At 54.1% G+C, this 20,536-nt stretch overlaps 1 protein-coding gene across 1 annotated transcript in view; it reads right to left on the bottom strand.

Annotated features, from left to right (window-relative positions):
- XPNPEP2 (X-prolyl aminopeptidase 2) overlaps window positions 1-14,923 on the bottom strand; it is a 32,093-nt gene extending 17,170 nt beyond the window's left edge. Inside the window, exons 1-4 of the mRNA XM_039488665.1 lie at window positions 14,775-14,923; window positions 4,884-4,957; window positions 4,195-4,305; window positions 523-586 (exon numbers count right to left, since the gene is read on the bottom strand). Coding sequence (XP_039344599.1) covers window positions 523-586; window positions 4,195-4,305; window positions 4,884-4,957; window positions 14,775-14,823 — 298 coding nt within the window. The 5' untranslated portion in view covers window positions 14,824-14,923. The remainder of the gene's footprint in view (window positions 1-522; window positions 587-4,194; window positions 4,306-4,883; window positions 4,958-14,774) is intronic.
- Between the last annotated feature and the right edge of the window lie 5,613 nt (window positions 14,924-20,536).

Here is a 20,536-nt window from a genome sequence, read left to right as displayed (position 1 = left end):
GAGCCTGTTCCCGTGGTTCTGCCCAATGTCCATCAGTGCCCGTCCTCAGCCCCCTTCCTCCTCCAGACACTGCCCAGCCAGGTGGCAGCAAGACAGCTGGTTCCAGGAGGCCCCCATAGCCTCAGCAGTGCATGGGCTGGCTTCCCCTCGGCAGCTCAGAGCCCCTCTCTGGCTAACAAGGAGTACAAGGGCTGTCCGACCCAGGGTCCGTGTGCTACGGAGGGGGCAGGTCTGTCCAGAGCTAGGTTTCACCCACCCCTACCCTGGCTGGGACACAGTCAGCTGGAGAGCTTGGGGCCTGGTTACTTTGTGTCCTGGGCATGGAAACAGCCCTCCTGCGGGTCAGGGAGAGAGCACACAGGGAGAGGCGCCTTGTTCGGAGGGGGTGCTGTGATGGGATGGGCCCAACAGGGGCATAATGAGGGTGCAGCCTGGCCAGAGGGCCCTTGGGGTAGGGGGATCCAGGAGTGGGGGGCGGGGAAGGTGAACAGGAATTCAGACAGGCTGTGGGGACGCACTCACCTGCAGATCCCGTGAAGCCAGTAATCCATGCCAGCCGTGCGTCCCGCTCAGCAATGTACTCGCTCTGGGACACAGAGAGACATGCCATTACAGCGCACGCCTGCCCCACCCATGCAGAGACACACCATCCCAGTGCATGCCGCCCCTCCACGCAGAGACACGCCATCACAGTGCATGCCACCCCCCACGCAGAGACACGCCATCACAGCACACGCCTACCCCCCCTGCAGAGACACGCCATCACAACGCACGCATGCCCCCCGACACAGAGACACGCCATCACAGTGCATGCCACCCCCCACGCAGATACATGCCATCACAGCGCACGCCTAACCTCCCACACAGAGACACGCCATCACAGCACATGCCTGCCCCCTCAGGCAGAGACACGCCATCACAGCGCACGCCTAACCTCCCACACAGAGACATGCCATCCCAGTGCACACCTGCCCCCCATGCAGAGACATGCCATCAGGGCGCATGCCTGCCGCCCCGTTACACAGTGGGGATTTTCCCTTGTTAATGTTGTATGTGAACCTAAGTGAGTCTTACTGTTTTGCATGAATGCTGTGTGTGCCTTAGTTTCCCTGTGTATTGCACCAATGTCTAGTCAGAGGTGGGCAAAGTATGGCCCATGGGCCACATCCGGCCCACAGAACCGTCCTGCCCGGCCCCTGTTCCCCCTCCCCTGCAGCCTCAGCTCACTGCGCCACCGGGCAGCTCAGCACTGGCGCACACCCCTCCCCCCACGGGGGTGGGAGCAGGGGAGAGCAGGGAGGGAGGCTCACCCACAGCCTCAGGGGAGCAGGCGGGAGGTGCGGGCGGCAGGAGCGCGGCGAACGCAGGTGGAGGACTCAGGAGGAGCACTGGGCGGTCGTGCAGCCGGCCGGAGAGAAGCGGTGCTTTGAAGGGGAAACCGCCGCTTCTCTCTGATTGCACAGCTGCCTCTGCCCCTCCTGAGTCCTCTGCCCATGCTTGCAGGGCCACGTTCCGAAAGGGGCTGGGGGGGTTGGATATAGGGTGGAGTCCCAGGGGGGCGGTTAGGGGCAGGGGATCCCAGGAGGGGGCAGTTAGGTGACAGGGAGGGGGAGTTGAATAGGGGGTGTGGTCCCGGGGCCTGTCGGGGGCAGGGATGTGCATAGGGGTCAGGGAGACAGTCAGGGAACTGGGAACAGGGGGGTTGGATGGGGGTGGGGACACAGGGGGGGCAGTCAGGGGACAAGGATCGGGGGGGGGTTGAATGCGTTGGGAGTTCTGAGGGGGGCAGTCAGGGGGCGGGAAGTGGGAGGGGGCAGGGGCCAGGCTGTTTGGGGAGGCACATCCTTCCCTAGCCGGCCCTCCATACAATTTTGCAACCCCGATGTGGCCCTTGGGCCAAAAAGTTTGCCCACCCCGGTCTATGTGGTGGGAATAAGGGTGTGTGACTTTTGCGGGGGCTGCTCCAGTTGTCTCCACAGATGCAATGGCTGCCCTTGGTAACCTGCGGGGGTGGGAGGGGAAATGCGACCAGGTGAGCCCGGAAAGCGAAACAAAGGCCATAGGCAGAGCAACGGGCAGGGCAGGGGCCAGGCAGCTGGAAGAGAGTCAGTCTCGGCTGGCTTGGGGCACAGGGGGAGGGCTAGAGCCTTGGCTCTGGGCTCCCCTGCCCCCAAGATGGACTTGGCTGAAGGTCACTGATTTCTGTGCTAACAAGTTCTGTCCTATTGTGTTCCTGTCGACTAATAAACCTTCTGTTTTACTGGCTGGCTGAGAGATACTGCTGACTGCAGAGTTGGAGTGCAGGGGCCTCTGGCTTTCCCAGGAGCCCCACCCTGGCGGACTCGCTGCAGGAAGCACTCGATGTGGAAGGGGATGCTGAATGCTCCGAGGTCAGACCCAGGAAGGTCAAAGCTGTGTAAGCTTCTTGCCCTGGTGACAAGAAGGCTCCCTCAGAGTCCTGTCTGGCTTCGTATGGAGTAATTCCAGAGCATCGCCCCAGTGACTCCATGACACCCCCATGCAGAGACACCTCAGCACAGCGCACGCCTGCCCCGACCCCCAATGCAGAGACACCCCAGCACAGCGCACGCTGCCCCCACCCCCCATGCAGAGACACCCCAGCACAGCGCATGCCTGCCCCCACCCCACGCATAGACACCCCAGCACAGCGCATGCCTGCCCCCACCCCCCACGCAGAGACATCCCAGCACAGCGCATGCCTGCCCCCACCCCCCACGCAGAGACACCCCAGCACAGCGCATACCTGCCCCCACCCCCCACGCAGAGACATCCCAGCACAGCGCATGCCTGCCCCCACCCCACGCAGAGACACCCCAGCACAGAGCACGCTGCCCCCACCCCACCCAGAGACACCCCAGCACAGCGCATGCCTGCCCCCACCCCACGCAGAGACACCCCAGCACAGCGCATGCCTGCCCCCACCCCACGCAGAGACATCCCAGCACAGCGCATGCCTGCCCCCACCCCACGCAGAGACACCCCAGCACAGAGCACGCTGCCCCACCCCCACACAGAGACACCCCAGCACAGCGCATGCCTGCCCCCACCCCGATGCAGAGACACCCCAGAACAGTGCATGCTTCCCCCCCCCCCCAGGCCGGGGCACCCCAGCACAGCGCATGCCTGTTCCCACTCCCCACACAGAGACACCCCAGCACAGCGCATGCCTGCCCCCACCCCCCTAGGGAATACATCACATCTCTCTATGTGAGACAGAGGCATGTATATCTATCATTCTCTATAGAGATAGAAAGATAGTCATGTACCTTTATTTGCTATTTTTCTCACTGTCTCTGATACTATGGGATAGTATCAAAATGAGAAAAAGTCAATGATGGTTATGAAGGAGATTAGAGAGATACAATGTCAGATAGTAAACAGTCAGTATGAAAGTTTTAGAGTTCACTTAAATAGCTGAAAGCTAAGAAATAAAAATGATGAGACAAGATGACAAAGCGCCAGGTTTAATTTTTAAAGCAAATTTTACTTAACATTTTCTACTAATGCCCAGGCAAATTTCCGTATATGCAGAGCCCTTCCCTTCTATGGTGACACTGAATACACAATGTCAAGTAACACACAGACTGAAAGCTTTTGCCTTTTGGCCCGGCTCCTCCGGACGGAGCCACGCAACCCCGCGGTTCCGCTCCCCCGGCCGGAGCTCCGCGGCCCCACTACCACCGCTGGAGCGCGGAAATCCGAAGAGCAGCCCGGAGAGTACATATTCCACGAATCGGGCCCTGCACTGGCTAAAGCCGGCCCTGCCCCCCACACAGAGACACCTCAGCACAGCGCACGCCTGCCCCGACCCCCCACTCCCCCAACACCCCAGCACAACGCTGCGGCCCAGGGACCAGTGCGCTGAACAGCCCGTACACTGGCAGACACCAGCTGCCCAGTGGGACTGTGTCCTACAGCCCCTCTCCCCACCAAGGCTCATGGTGCCTGGGGGGCAGAGGCTGTGCACCAAGGGGAACAGGATCCAGGCAGGGGAAAGGGGCAGCAGTTTAGGGCAGAAGCACAGGGCCAAACAGCTGTGCTCCCAGGGACAGGCAATGAGGGCACAGCAAATCAGGGTACAGCAAATGCTGGGGCCCCCTGCCCCGGGGCATGGAGGGTGGAGTAGACCCTAGGGTGGGACAGAGACCCGGAGACTGGCAGCCTGAACCTTACCATGTGTGCATCGGTGGCTGGGACAATGTAGGCACTGATGTTGTAGAACTGCATGCGCTGGCGCAGGGCATTCAGCTGTGCGCTTGTGTCCGTCACCGTGGGGGGCAGGAACTGAGGTCACAGAGAAACACACTAATGAGGGGCCGATCCCCAGGGCAGCCCTCCACCCTCCTGGCCTTCCGTGGGGGCCCTGCGCTGCCGGCATGGAGAGCAGGAATAGCACAGACGTGCAGCTGTGCTGAGCACTCTGCTCCCGTGTGCTGCCAGGCGGGGCAGAGGGCAGCATGTCAGTGAAACCACTCAAGGGCTGGCTGGCTGCTCCCTGGGGCCCATAACAGAGTGCCCTGGCAGCATGTGAACCCTCTGATGTGGATTGCCTGCTCTCGGGGCTCTGGGGGGCAGAGCTGAGCACAGAACAGGACAGAGACAGTTTTCAGAAAGGCAGAGAGGCGCCCCTGTGTTGTGGGGGGCTTGGCTGAGGCTCCTCCCACCAGCCCCTTCTTCTCAGGTGCCAGGTGGCTGCCCTTTGGCTATGCTGCCAGGGCATGTGGATCCCTCGACTTGCACTGAGAAGCAGGGAGAAGGCTGGAGGCTGAGAAGGGCAGAGAGGAGGGAGAAGGTCTGGGCCCGAGAGAATCTGGCTAGTGGGGGGTGCCGTCAGGCCTGCCCTGTGCGAGGGAAGATCTTACCGGAGGGGATGTAGTGCAGTTTCTGATGTCACTCGTGGCAGAGCTGCTTTGCTTCGGCCATCCTATGGCACAGCCTAGGAGCAAGGGACAGAACCACGTCAGCAGCTGCTAGGATGTGCCCCCCTCCCCAAGCCACTGAAATCCCTCCTCCTTGTTCCCTGCCATGTGTTCCTGATGCTCCACAAGCCCCAGTGCCGTGAGCCCAGACCTCCCTTCCTCTGCAGAGCATGGCAGCTCAGCAGGCCATGCAGAGACAAGGAAGATGCCAGTGCTCTAGCAGTGGGCTTGTGGGGCCCGGAGCCAAGAATCAGGGCCTATCTCCATGTCACACTAGTATGCAGCAAAGAGCCTGATTGTGAGAAAGACTTCCCTCAGTCTGGAGACAGTACAAAGCCCGTGCTGCAAACGCTGGTGATAGCTGATTCTTTTCCTAAAGCTCCAGCTCCTGGAGTCCTGTGAGTTTGGAGAATCTTAGCTTGTGCTTTGTAAAATAGCGTATGTTCCCAGCCCATGTAGTTGTGGAGAGAAGCCAGACATCATCGGCTGAGGGCAGCTCGAAGGCTCAGAAACCAGGAGGTTTATAGTTATTATTGTTTTAAATCTCATGGCTTTCCAGCCAATCTCACGATTTCCTTACTCTGAGTTTTTGACTGCTTGGGTTGGTGACACCCAAACCCAGGACCTGGCCTGGCATCTGATCAGTCTCTACCACTGCCCCCTGCAGAAGAGCAGAAGCGGAGGCTTTGTTCACTCCCCTGCCCTAAAGCAGAATGCGAGCTGGGTGCCCTCTGTTCAGCAAATAGCAAATTCACTGAAAAATACATGTTTCAGGGCCCTGAACCTGTTCAAGAATTTGCATTGAATTCAGCCAGTCATTTCAGCCCCAAAAAGAAATATTTTGGAAATGCTGACTCAGTCAGTTTCAACAATATCAATTCAAAGTGACGTTTGAAATGCTTCATTCGACCTGGTTTTCATTTAGTCAAGAAACCAGTTCTCACTGTCCCGAGGTTTTTTTTCCTGTTCAGCCACGAAACCCCCAAATCAAATTGATTTGCTCAGCCCAAGTGGAACAGAGCTGTGGCCTGAGCGGGGGGCAGTACCTGGGACAGAGCACATCCTTGGGCTGGCCTTCGGTGCTAGGGTGGCGCCCAGACTCACCTAGGCAGTAGATTGCTTTCTGTTGGACATGACCTAGTTAGACTCCAACTCCAAGTTGCTTAAATATTTTAGCATCAGGGTGAAATGTTCAGACGTTGCTGACTGTAACTGAACTAGGTATGCGGGGTAGGTTCACACAGTGTGTGTGTGTGTGGGGGGGTGTCTGTGTGGTACATGTGTGTATACTCATGCTGTCAAGCGATTAAAAACATTAATCATGATTAATTGCACGATTAAAAAATTAATAGAATGCCATTTATTTAAATATTTTTGGATGTTTTCTACATTTTCAAATATATTGATTTCAATTACAACACAGAATATAAAGTGTACGGTGCTCACTATATTTTTTTATTACAAATATTTGCACTCTAAAAATTATAAACAAAAGAAATAGTATTTTTCAATTCACCTCATACAAGTACTGTAGTGCAATCTCTTTGTCATGAAAGTTCAAATTACAAATGTAGAATTATGTAAAAAAAACACTCCTGCATTCAAAAATAAAACAATGTAAAACTTTAGCGCCTACAAGTCTACTCAGTCCTACTTCTTGTTCAGCCAATCGCTCAGACAAACAGGTTTGTCTACAAGTTTGTTTACATTTGCAGGAGATAATACTGCCTGTTTCTTGTTCTACAATGTCAAATATCAGAGGGGTAGCCATGTTAGTCTGGATCTGTAAAAAGTGATAAAAAGTCCTGTGGCACCTTATAGACTAACAGATGTATTGGAGTATAAATAATTTTTACCTGCCTCTGGAAATTTCCACCACATGCATCTGATGAAGTGAGTATTCACCCACAAAAGCTCATGCTCCAATACATCTGTTAGTCTATAAGGTGCCACAGGACTCTTTGTCGCTTGTTCTACAATGTCACCTGAAAGTGAGAACAGGTGTTCTCATGACACTATTGCAGCTGGCGTCGCAAGGTATTTATGTGCCAGTTGCACTAAAGATTCATATATCCCTTGATGCTTCAACAAACATTCCCGGGAACATATATCCATGCTGATGAAGACGCATTCTGCTCGATAAGGATCCAAAGCAATGTGGATTGATGCATGTTTCATTATCTAAGTCAGACGCCACCAGCAGAAGGTTGACTTTCTTTTTTGGTGGTTTGGATTCTGTAGTTTCTGCATCAGAGTGTTGATCTTTTAAGACTTCTGAAAGCATGCTACACACCCTGTCCCTATCAGATTTTGGAAGGCACTTCAGATTCTTAACTCTTGGGTCGGGTGCTATAGCTATCTTTAGAAATCTCACATTGGTACCTTCTTTGTGTTTTGTGAAATCTGCAGCGAAAGTGTTCTTAAAACGAACAGCATGTGCTGGGTCATCATCAGTGTTCTCTCTAATTTTTCCCACCATGTGCGGAATGAATTTTGTTATGTGCACCAATATGGAGGTGAGATGTGTAACACATCACCTCCATATTGGTGCACATAACAAAATTTATGTGGTGTGGGTGGGGCCAAGGGGTTCGGAGTGTGGGAGTGGGGCTCAGGGCTGGGGCAGAGGATGACGGGTTTAGGGCTGGGGCAGAGGGTTGGGGGGGGGGGGAGTTGAGGGCTCCAGCTGGGGGTGCGGGCCAGGGATGAGGGTTGGAGTGCAGGCTACCCGGGGGCTATGGCAGGGAGAGAGGACTCCCCGCAGCTCTCCCTCCCCGCAGCAGCACCTGGGCTAGGGGGATGGGGAGAGGAAGGCGCCTCTCCCCCAGCTGGAAATAATGTGTAAATTTTAACACTGAGAGTAATTAACCATTGGAACAATTCACCAAGGGTCACGGTGGAGTCTTCATCACTGAACATTTTTAAATCCAGACTGGCTGTGTTTCTAAAGCTCTGCCCTAAGGATTATTGTGGGACAGGTCTCTGGCCTGTGCTATACAGGAGATCAGAAGTATTTGTGGCACCTTAGAGACTAACAAATTTATTGTAGCATAAGCTTTTGTGGGCTACAGCTCACTTCATCGGAGATCAGAGTAGCTCACACTGGTCCCTTCTGACCTTGAAACCTATGAGTCTAAAGCTGTGTCTACACTGCCACTTTCAGCACTAAAACTTTTGTCCTTCAGGGGTGTGAAAAAACACACTCATGAGTGACAAAAGTTTTAGTGCTGAAAAGCAACAATATAGACAGTGTTTTATCGCCGGGAAGCTACCACCGCTCATTCAGGGTGGTTATTTTTATCACTGGGAGAGCTCTGCCCATGTCAGAGTGCGGCTGTGGCCATGCTGTAACGTGGGTAGTGTAGACACCCTAAGAAAGGAGAATAGTTCTAACAGATTCTGGATTTAAGGGATTATTCTTGGAACTGAGATGTAAAGTAAGGCAGGGAGCCTGCAGGCATGGGTGGCAGGTTTGTAGAAATTTTGGTTGTGCCCAGAACCCGCCCCCCCAACTGCCTAAGGCTCTGGGAGGGAGTTTGGGTGGGGGTAGGAGGTCTGGGGTGCAGGTCCTGGGCTGGGGATTAGGATGCAGGAGGGGGCCAGGCTCTGGGATGGAGTTTGGGTGCTGGGTGCAGGCTCCAGGCTGGGGCAGGGGGTGGGTGTGCAGGAAGGGGTAAGGGGTGCAGGCTCTGGACGGAGTTTGGGGGTTGGAGGGGGTGCAGGCTCTGGGAGGGAGTTTGGGGATAGGAGGGGGTGCAGAGGTAGGGGCTGAGGATGAGGGGTTTGGAGTGTGGGAGGGGGCTCAGGGCTAGGGGATAGGAGGGGTGCATGGGTGAGGGTTGTGGGGCTGAGAATGAAGGGTTTGGGGTGTGGGAGGGAGCTCAAGGCTATGGCAGAGGGTTGGGGTGTGGGGGGATGAGGGCTGGGGATGAGGGGTTTGGGGTGTTGGAGAGGCTCAGGGCTAGGGCGGAAGGGCAGGGTAAGGGCAACCTGCCCTGCTGTTAGTGGATGAAAAAAGGGCACTAGGACCCTGGGGCAGCAGACGGCAATTGATCCCGGGAGTTGGTGTAGTGTAGGATACCGCTCCATGTAGGAATGTGCTACACCAGCAGCACAAGCAGGCATGGGAGAGGTGCACACTGCTTTCTTTCAGGCAGGGATGCTCCGGGGCAGGGGCCTGGGGAGAGACCCAGATCCAAATACTGGTGGAGTAGAGACCCCAGCCCTGAATATTCCTGGAGCCCAAGCACCACAAAAGAATATAACTCGCCGCCTATGCCTGCAGGGTCTGAGGAGCACCTTGGGACAGCACCTATCTACAGGTAGGAAGACAGGGCAGAGAGAAACGTATCCCATGGGATACAGAAGGGACAAGGTTTATATAATGATATTGCTTTTGGGGGCTGGGAGATTGGAAATGCCCCCCACACAGGGGATTCTTCCACTCCCCTTGCTGATCTCGAGGAATAGCTTGAAGATGCTCTTCCAAGGAGCACTTCTCCCCAGCTGTGTTGTTGTGTTTCCATGTCATTGTCCAGCTGGCAATTGTGAGGCCCGAGCTCTGTGAGCCGTATGGATTTCCCATCATTTCTGGGACGTGTAGATTTGATCCCTAGAGAGCAAGACTCAGCTTCAACAACATAAAACTGCACATCAAATAAAAACCATGCAGTGTCTCACCCTCTAAACATGAGCCAGGGAGCACCAGGATTGCAAGAGAGAGTTCCTGGAATCAGCCAGAGAGCATGAAGGTGTTTACAGCCGTGAGAGAGAGACTGATTGCAAACAGGGATTCTGGATATGTTCAAGGTTTTCAATAAATACGTTTTCCTGCATCCAAAGGAACCACAAGCACCTCAGCCCCAAAGGAGGTGTCTGTGCTGGAGACCAGAACCGGAGGAGTCAGAGCAAGGTGCAGAAATCTGGAGCGGTTGTGGGTGGTGCAGATGGGAAGGGAAACAGGGTAGAGTCAGGTCGTGCTCTATGTACTGGGGGAGCAGAGCAGACGGTTGTGACAATTGGGTTGTAACTTTTCCCTGCTTCGGAATTTATCACGGAAACTAGGTCAAGTTAGTTTCAGTGAAGAATGTTATGAACAGGTGAAAGAGAACCGCAGAGACACTGTGTTAGTCAGAACCAAACAGGCCACGTTGATGTAATCCAAGGAATGCTGAAATGATGCTAAGTAAAAACAGATGATGATGTGGAGCCAAAATTGGGATGTTGGATATTAGGCCTGTCATAAACAGATAGTTAAGGGTTAAGGTCTCTTTTACCTGTAAAGGGTTAACATGCAGTACCTGATGACCACCTGACCAGAGGACCAATCAGAGACAAGATAATTTCAAATCTCTGTGGAGGGAAGCCTTTGTCTGTGTTCTTTGTTAGAGAGTTCTCTTTTTAGATCTAAGAGAGGCCAGTCATGTCTCCAAGTTCTCCTGGAGTAGTTTCTACTATCTAATAGTAAGTATTAATTAGAAAGGCGGATTAGTCTTATAATTTGATTTCTACATTTGCAATTGTGTGTTTGCTAAAGGAAATTCTTTATTCCTGTTTGCTGTTACTTTGCTTTGACTGAGAAAGAAAGGAGGGGGAATTCTCTCCAGAGATTGATAAGTTTAGACCTGTATATTGTTCCATCTTGGTTACAGAGACAGTGACTTTCTTTTTTATTCTTTAATAAATTCTTTTCTGTTAAGGACTTGGTTGACCTTTCTTTGGGTGGATTCTCAGGGAAAGGGGAGGAGGGAAGCATCCCTCTGTAGTGGATCCCGGTATCTCTCCTAGGAAAAGGGAGGGGGGAGGAAGCAGGGGGGAATGGTTTATTTCTCCTAGGTGTAAGAACTCCATGGATTTGGGGCTCTTGGGATCCCCAAGGATTTTGGGGAAGGACTGTGTCCCAATCCACGTACCTGATTGGGTGGTGGCAGCTTTTACAAGATCTAAACTAGGATTTTTAGTTTAGAGGGAAACCAGTGCAGGTCCCCATATTGGAACCCAACAGCTCCAAGTGGGGGTGAGACCTATGACAAGGCCTAATTGGTGGAGAAAATAATAAGGGGCTGGACCATTACGCCCACCCTTCCCTTTGTGGGTCCTTAAAGAAAGAGCTTTGTGGGGGGAAAGACAGAACGAAGACAGAAGAGGAAGAACAGATGGAGGCTACTGGAGCAAGCTTCACCATCATAGGTGCCATCCCTTGCCCCTGTTTCCTGGGACCCTGGGCCTTGGTCATCCTGCTCCTGAGAGATGTCCTGACCAGACCGAGCCAGAGGGAGGAACCTAGCTTACATCGCCACCTCTCTCAGCTCCAGCTGAATTCCCAGCGCCTGGGATGACAGTTTTACCACCTTGACACTGTCAAACAAGGGCTATTCCGTGTAAAATCACCTTTTACAGCAGCTCACGCCCACCTCAGCCAACTTCATCTCTTTTTCCCCAAAAGACAGGCTCTCCCCTTGTATCGAGGAGGGGGAAACAGAGAGGAGCCTGGCACTGGCTGTATATAGGCAGGGGGAACAGAGAGGAGGCCGAGACTCGCTGTCTATCTATGGGGTGGGGGGTAGAGAGGAGGCCAGGCAGTTGCTATGTACTATTTACTATGGCTAAATATAAATATGCCCAAAGAATGCAGACCACATGTACAGGGTGGGGGACTCTATCCTGGGAAGCAGTGAACGTTAAAAAGATTTCAGGGGGTGGATAAACAGTTGAACATCAGCTCCCAGTGCTACATTGTGGCCAAAAGAGCGAATGAGATCCTGGAATGCATAAACAGGGAATCTCGAGTCAGAGCAGAGAGGTTATTTTACCTCTGTGTTGGGCACTGGTGTGACCACTGCTGGAATCCTGTGTCCAATTCTGGTGTCCACAACTCAAGAGTGATGTTGATAAAGTGGAGAGGAGTCAGCCAAGAGCCACAAGAACAATTAAAGGATTAGAAAACCTGCCTTATAGTGAAGGGGCTCCATCTATTTAGCTTAACAAAGTGAAGGTTAAGAGGTAACTTGATCCCAGTCTATAAGTACCTCCATGGGGAAGAAAACAATCTAGCGGAGAAAGTTATACCACAATCCAGCAGCTGGAAGTTGAAGCTAGACAAATTCAGATGGGAAATAAGGCATAATTTTTTATCTGTGAGAGTAATTAACCACTGGAACAGTTTACCAAGGATTGTGGTGGATTCTCCATCACTCAGAGGTGAAAGTAAGCTGGTACGGTCCGGTACAGCATACCAGCAAGAGCCAGTACGCCGTGCTGGACCGCACCGGCTTCCGCAGCTGGGATTAAAAGGGCTCTGGGCTCCCCACAGTGGCGGGAGCTCTGAGCCCTTTAAATCCCACCCACAGCTTCGGCGGCAGGGCTGGGGCCGGGATTTAAAGGGCTCGGAGCTCCCCGCAGCCACGGGAGCCCCGAGCCCTTTAAATCCCAGCTGGAGCTGCGGTGGGGACTTAAAGGGCCCTTTAACTTGCCCGTGAGCCCAGGGGGCTCCCAGCCACCTCTGCAGCTGGGAGCCCCAGGTTGATTTAAAGGACCTGGGGCTCCCAGCCACAGCCAGTGCCCCAGGGCCTTTAAATCTTGAGAGGCCCTGCCTCTTCCGGGTGAGGCCACGCCTTTTCCGGATGAGGCCACACCCCCCTCAGGACTCCAGCAGTACCGATAAGTCCTGTAAATTACTTTCACCCCTGCCATCACTGACAATTTTTAAGTCAAGATTGGATTTGTTTCTAAAAGATCTGCTCTGAGAATTATTTTTGGGCAGTTCTCTGGACTCTCTTTTACAGGAGCAGAGGAGTCAGACTAGATCAGGGGCGGGCAAACTACGGCCCGGGGGGCCGCATCTGGCCCTTCAGATGTTTTAATCCAGCCCTCGAGCTCCAGCTAAGGAGTGGGGTCGGGGCTTGCCCCGCTCCGTACGTGTCTTGACTCCATACAGCTCCCGGAAGCAGCAGCATATCCCGCCTCCAGCTCCTAGGTGGAGGGGTAGCCAGGGGGCTCCCCCATGCTGCCCCCACAGCTCCCATTGGCCAGCAACCATGGCCAATCGGAGCTTCAGGGGTGGCGACTGCAGATGGGGCTGCACATAGAGACGCCTGGTTGCGCCTCTGCGGAGGAGCTGGAGGCGGGACATGCCGCTGCTTCCAGGAGCTGCTTGAGGTAAGCGCCACCTGGAGCCTGCATCCTTGACCCTCTCCTGTGCCCCAACCCACTATCCCCGCCCTTCAAACCCTTTGGTCCTAGCCTGGAGCACCCACCTACACCCCAGAGCCCGCACCCCCAGCCGGAGCTCGCACCCTAACCCCCCACCCCAGCCCAGAGCCCTCTCCCGCACCCTGAACTACTCATTTCTGGCCCCATCTCAAAAGAGCCTGCACCCCCAGCCAGAGCCCTCACCCGCTCCCTCACCCCAACCCCCAATTTCATGAGCATTCATGGCCCGCCATACAATTTCCATATCTAGATGTGGCCCTCGGGCCAAAACGTTTGTTCACCCCTGGACTAGATGATCATAATGGACCTGTCTGGCCTTGGAATCTATGAGCCTATGAGCTAGGTAGATCTGCAGCATCATGGGAGGGTGGGCAGGGACTGCGATTAGTGGGGACTTGCTGACCAGCAGACCCTGTCTGGAGCATTACACCCCATGCCGTGGTCCCCCAGAGACTGTGGAACAGGGCTCCCTTCTGGTGGATGCTTGAGCCATTAAAAAACTAAGGAAATTGCTGGACAAAAAACATTGTTAGTATGAGGTTAAGGTTCAGAGTGTGCCCACAGATTGGTCAAATTAGGGTACAAATCCTCACAAGAATGGTGTGGTTATCAAAAACCAACCGGTAAGCAGCCAGGCTATTCAGAGCCAAAGTAACTTTACAGCGATGCAAACATATCAAAGCATGCAAATCCACAGCAAAAGAGGGCAATCCACCTTGTAGTGGTACCCCAACGTGATCAGAAATGGAGCCAGGCTTAGCCATTCGCCACTGACCAAGATCCTCACACAAAGCTAGAATGGCCCTCACACAGGACCAACAGCTGTATTCTGCAGATTCCTGCTCAGATACACATCTGACTCTTGGAGGCTGCCGTTCCCCACACTCTGCTGCTTACTCAGGGGCTGGTCCTGACAGAGGCTGCTTAGCACAGCACAGGATCGGACCCTGCCAATTCCACATGCCAAGATGCTCTCTCGGCTGAGTTATCGACTGAGCCTCTGCTTCCAGAATTGGAATCGCTGAGCTTAGTTTGCCGCTGCTGGGATTTTAATGTCTCTTGCTTTCATAATGTCAGTCACAGCAGGCCACCGGAGCACACTCCAGATCACTTGCCATCTGCTTGTGGAGCTGCCCAGCTGGGCCACTGATCTTCCCTGCACAAGTCCAAGTTGCACTGACCAGCGCTTTAGGGTTGGAAAGGCTATTTAATATTCCCACAGCTTGTCCTTTAGTCAGTCTGTCATGCAGGGGCCACAGATCAGTGCCCACATGAGGGACAGGCCCCCGGGGCCAGCAGGAGCTGGAGTGCTCCGTTACAGGGCTCTGGGGGATGGGGGCAAGGAGCAGCAGTATTGTCCTTTCTAAGAAGAAAACCTCACTTGTTTTCTCTGGGATGCCGAGCAAAGAGACTTGCCTTAATTTAACCCTAAACTTCCGACTCAATCCCAAGACAGGGACATGGGTCCCAGCCCAGGGCAGTGAAGGGAAAGGCTAGACATTCAAGGGGGTGAGGAGGATAGATTAGATAGATAGGCAGGCTCAGTGGGAACAATGGTTTGTCCCAGGCTCAGCCCGTCTCTTCATGCTGGTGCCATCTGAATGAAGATTCTCACCAACATACCAGGAAGAAGAAGCATCCAGGCCCATGTAGTCCAGCGAGAAGAGGGCATGTTTCCTTGGCAGTCCGGAGCCTTCTGCTGCCAGGTGGGATCAAAGAGCCCAGTGCTGAGTCTCTGTCTGACTCCCAATCCCCCTCCTGTGCCCGCTAAATAGCAGTTCCTTAGTCAGCAACAGGCAGGGGGCTGGCTTTCAGATTCTTTTCACTTCCTCTGTCCTCCAGTTCAGATTCTTGCCACCAGATAAAAACAAACAGATAACACAGCAAAGGACAGGGTCCCAAAGTCCAAAGATCTGCCCAAAGGCAGCAGCAGTGACAGACAGTATCAAAGAATCCAGCCTAGGCCTGCTCCCCTGGAACACTCCTGGGTAAGGCTGGGGCTTGAAAAGGACTGGAAAAGATGCAGCATATGGGCATGTGCCTTGCTTTGCTCCTGCCGGCTCTTTTGAGGGCCTGAAAGGAGATATGTCTGACCAAGTGTTCACGCTAGAAAGGTCAGAGATACGGGGTCTCCCTTGAGGTCTCGCAGACCCAAAGATCTGGCGTAGGGGCACCTTTTGCTCTCAGCTGGCAGGAGTGGGGCACAATCCTTCACATTCAGACATTTAAGGTCACCAGGTTTACGAAAGCCGGCAAAATTTAAGGGCTTTAAACAACCTAAGTGAAACCCCCTCCCTCCTCAAGTGCTCAGCTTGCAGTTCCTGAGAGATTATCATCCTGCGAGTTCTCCAGCTGGCCACAGAGCCTTTTAGAAGAAAGAAAGAAGGGAGACAAGACCCAGATGTATACCTTAAAGAACAAGCAGCAGACAAACCCCTTTGCAGGCCCTCTTTCTGCATCATAAAAGCCACACACAAGGGCACAGAGCCAATTCTTTTCCTTTGCAGCTGACTTTAGTCCAGGCCAGAGGGAGGCTGTGGGGCTCAGGTGGGGCCCTGCCAGAACACAAGTGTAGGAGACAGATAGACCTTCCTTTCCTTCCCCCAGTCTCCTGGCCTGTTTGGGGCAGAGGAGGGCAGGGCTCGGGCGCCACTCACCCCAGTGCCTACTCTTACACTTCCCCTTCAATGTTGGTACTTTTTGACAATTGCAAGTTAAACACACTATGAACCTGACCCGCACTCACCCCCTACCTCCACTACTGCAGCCATTAACATGCACAGCTAGGGCTGAGGGATGTCCTCAGTGGGAGGAGTGACCAGACCCAAGCCCCCCTGGCTCCCAGATTACACGGCCACTTCTTGTTCTCTGGAAAGTTCCTGCTGCAGGAGCTGGGTGGGCTGTGGGGGTGGAGCTGTCTCCTGGCACCTGTGTTTGCTGCTCCTGGTGCGCGAGCATAGTCAGTAACACCCCAGAGTCCTCGCTGGCTTTACTCAGATATTGTGTGAGGGCCTCCCATAGAGTCAGCTCTCAGGGCTAGTGATGACATTGATGCGGAGGGCGTAGCTGTGACCTGGGCAGGTTATCAGCCACTTGCTGAGTGGAATTTATCCTTCTGCCCGACCTGCCTGGGTGTGACTGATTGCCAGTCCTGTCGCTGTCTCTCTTCTGGCGCAGCTTCCTGGAGCACAACGCCACCTGCGGTGCCTGCCTCGAGGAGCATGTTAGACGTTGGCGCTGGGGTTTTTAATCTGTCTGACCATGAGCCTGATAAAGAATCGGGGTGTGCTGCAACAGCCTAACAGGGACAAGCATGGATCTGCTGAATCCAGTTTCTTATCAAGCTCTTTGCCACCTTCCTCCTAGTCCATTAGTCAGAACCGCTGAGGACAGACATGAACTGTGGGCCACTCCCCGTCATTCACTCCTCTGGGCTCCGCTCCTGCACTGCCCAGGAGGAAGAAAGCAACCTCCAAGGCCCAGGCCTTCCTTCAGCTGCATTGGGAAGGAGAGACGCAGAGCTCCAGCTCCCCTGGGGCAGGGGAGGGATGGGGAGGGAGAGGCAGCGAGACATATGGAGGAGGAGAGATTGCAGCAGGAGAGTGGCAGGGGAGGCACAGGGAATGCATGGAGCAGAGAGAGCACTCAGTGGGCAGGGCCAGCCAGCCATGCTCAGCAAGTCGGCAAAGACACAGCTGAGCACAGCCACATGCCATTGGCTTCCGGCAGCTGGAACATCTCACACGCCTCCAGTCCTGACAGCCCTCCCCGCCCTTCCCCCTGCTACCAGAGCACCGCACTCCTAGCCCTCACCCAGCATGTTCCCCTCTCCCAGCCCTGGTCTATGGCGGGCCCGAGAGCCTGAGTCTCATCCCATGTGCCCAGCAGAGAACTAAAGCACTCGGGAAACATGCCCAGTTTCCTCCCCTAGCCAGCCACCGGCCAGCTGCCTGTGCAGAGCTCCGCCATGCAGCTGTGAGCACTCCGAGGGCCCCTGGCAGTTATGGAAACATAATAACGGCTCATAAAATGACATTGGAACAGCTTGTGCAGCAAGCCAGCTCCAGGACAGGGGGAGAGTCGACTGCTCACACTCTCCCCTTGTAGAGCAGGGGCATTGTGAATCATATCAGCTCCCTGCTTCAAGCCACAGTCGTGCCCTGAGGGGATCATGCCTGGGGGCAGGCCGAGGTGCAGCAGAAAGGTCCTGCAAAGCCGGCATGCATGAATTCTGGGGAGTTGCGGGGGGCTAGCTTGCTGGTCAGGGTGGGTTACTGGGCCCCTCTTCCTGTGTCTGTTCCAGCCCCAGCTTCCCAACCTGGCTCTGCAGCTCAAGCTGTGAGACTCATGCTGTGAGCTTCAAAGGTCTGTGGTCAGTTAGTACCCAGAACAAGCACTAGCACCAGTCACCTGAGTCCAGCCGGGAGGGGTCCACTGAACCACTGAAGAGCCTCTAGGGCGTGATAGTGGTGTACCGCGTCCACTGAAATCAGTCTCTCCTTATGCAGCTCAGTGCATGGGTACATCCTTGTGTGTGCCGAAGCCCTGAGCACACTGGTTAATCCCATCCTCTCGTCTCCCTTCCATTCTTGGGTCATGGGTGACTGTCCCAGAGTCCTGGCAGTGGCCTGGAGCCCGTCCTCACCCCAGGCACTTCACCAAGTCTGCAGAAGCCTCACTCACTGCCCTTGCTACGCAGCTGTTCTGGGCCTACCTTGTCTCGGATGCACACTTGAGAAGCTTGGTGAAAGATCAATGTCACATGCCCAGAGCGCAACGCTAACATGGTCACAGCTTGGTCAGTCGAACCCACTTCCCCCCACAGCAATTAGAGCCTCCACACCTCAATGAAGACATGCAAGTTGAACCCCGTTTTGGCCCTTCCCTAGGGGAAATCCATGCTCAATGTCAGTTAGCACCCTCTGGCTCAGATTTTGTTACCAGGAGACACATACAGCTGTGCACATAGACACACACTCAGCATGCACACAAAGTTGAACATACACACACACAAGTGCTTATGCACACACATGCACACACACACACAGCTACACACACAAAAAACACAAACTGATGTACACCCTCCCAGAACTGTACACACACAGCGTGCACACAAAGCTGCAGGCACACACACCTGCGTGTACATGCACATACACGAGCTGAACACACACACAGAGATACACGCAAGGATACAGACCCTCTCCCCTTATAAATAATCCCTGTTGCGATAGCTCAATTATTGCCAGGAAGCAGGGCCTTCAGCAGAGCCAGTCTCTAGGCCACCTAACGAACGCAGCTGGCATGCAGCAGGTAGGGTGGCCAGGTGCCCATTTTTAGACCAGAACACCCAGTTGAAAAGGGACCCTGGTGGCTCCGGTCAGCACCACTGACTGGGCCATTAAAAGTCCGGTCAGTGGTGCAGCAGGGCTAAGGAATCTCCCTGCCTGCCATGGCTCTGCATGGCTCCAGAAGCAGCAGCATGTCCCCACTCTGGCTCCTACACTTAGGGGCAGCCAGAGGGCCCCACATGCTGCCCCTGCCCCAAACGCCGCTATGCAGCTCCCATTGGCCGGGAACCACAGCCAATGGGAGATGCGCAGGGCAGCGCGCAGAGCCGCCTGGCTGCGCCACCGCGTAGGAGCCGGAGAGGGTAGCCACCTGTACCCTGAACCCCCTCCCATGCCCCAACCCCCTGCCCCAGCCCTGATCCCCCTCCCACCTTCTGAACCCCTCAATCCCAGCCCAGAGCACCCTCCTGCACACCAAACCCTTCATCCCCAGCCCCATCTCACAGCCCACACCCCTAGCCAGAGCCCTCACCCTATCCCTGCATCCCAACACCCTGCCCCAGCCCTGATCCCCTTCCTGCCCTCCAAACCCCACGGTGTCAGCCTGGAGCACCCTCCTGCACTCCAAACCCCTCATCCCCAGCCCCATCCCAGAGCCCACACCCCCAACCAGAACCCTCATCCCCCCTGTGCCCCAACACCCTGCCCCAGCCCATAGCCCCCTCCTGCACCCTGAACCCCTCATTTCTGGCCCCATCCTGGAACCCACACCCCCAGCCCAAAGCCCATACCTCCTCCAATACCCCAACTCCCTGCCCCAGCCTGGAGCCGCCTCCTGCACCCTGAACTCCTCATTTCTGGACCCACCCTGGAGCCTGCACCCCCAGCCAGAGCCCTCACCCCCTCCCATGCCCCAACCCCCTGAGCCAGCCCAGTGAAAATGAGTGAGCGAGTGTGGGAAAAGCAAGCAACAGAGGGAGGGGGATGGAGTGAGCAGGGGTGGGGCAAAGGTGTTTGGTTTTGTGCAAGTAGAAAGTTGGCAACCCCAGCAGCAGGCTGCCTGATTGGCTACACTGCCGGCCTGGCTGGAGCAGTCAGCAGACCAGCTCTTAAGTCCAGCAGCAGTAGCAGGTCAGTGGCTGCTCAAATCATTCACCCACAGCTGCGATAGCTCCTGCTCCTTGCTCCCGCTCTGCTCCTGCCTTGACCCCAGCCTACCCCTGCCTTAGCTCACTCCAGGTTACCCAGCCCTGACCCTCAGCTCCAACTCCTTTGGTGCTGACTCTCAGCTCTGATTCTTGACTACAAACTCCTGCTCTAACCACTGGGTCTATCTTCTGCTCCAGCCACGAGGCACGACCACCCACTTCCTGGTCACTGACAGCTTTCAATAGAGGAGGTTTTGAAACAAATTGATAAATTAGGCAGTAATTTGTCACCTGGACCAATACTCACCCAAGAGTTGAAGGAACTCAAATATGAACTGCAGAACTAGTAACTATGGCATGTAATTATCACTTGATCAGCCTCTGTACCAGATGACTGGAAGATAGCTAAGGTAATGCCAATTGCCAGAGGTATTCTGGCAATTACAGGCCTAACTTCAGTACCAGGCAAATTGGTTGAAACTAATAAAGAACAGAATTATCAGACACACATTTTAATACACTATGTTGGGGAAGAGTGTACACAACTTTTGTAAAGGGAAATCACGCCTCAGCAATCTATTAGAATTCTTTGAGGGTATCAGTAAACATGCGGACAAGGGGGAATCCAGTGGATATAGTGTACTTGGACTTTTAGAAAGCCTTTGACAAAGACCTTCACCAAAGGTTTAAAAGCAAAGTAAGCTGTCATGGGACAAGAGCTTCTGATGGATCAGTAACTGGTTAAAAGATATCCTGCAGCAAAAAAACTTCAGGACCAGACTTCAAAGAGAAACTGCTGAGCTTCAGTTCATCTGCAAATTTGACACTATCAGCTCAGGATTAAACAAAGACTGTGAATGGCTTGCCAACTACAGAACCAGTTTCTCCTCCCTTGGTTTTCACACCTCAACTGCTAGAACAGGGCCTCATCCTCCCTGATTGAACTAAC

The sequence above is a fragment of the Mauremys reevesii genome, linkage group 9 (assembly GCF_016161935.1).
Source record: "Mauremys reevesii isolate NIE-2019 linkage group 9, ASM1616193v1, whole genome shotgun sequence".
Taxonomy (NCBI): Eukaryota; Metazoa; Chordata; order Testudines; family Geoemydidae; genus Mauremys; species Mauremys reevesii.
The sequence above is the reverse complement of the archived record's forward strand: the minus strand, read 5'-3'. Positions and strand labels throughout refer to the sequence as shown.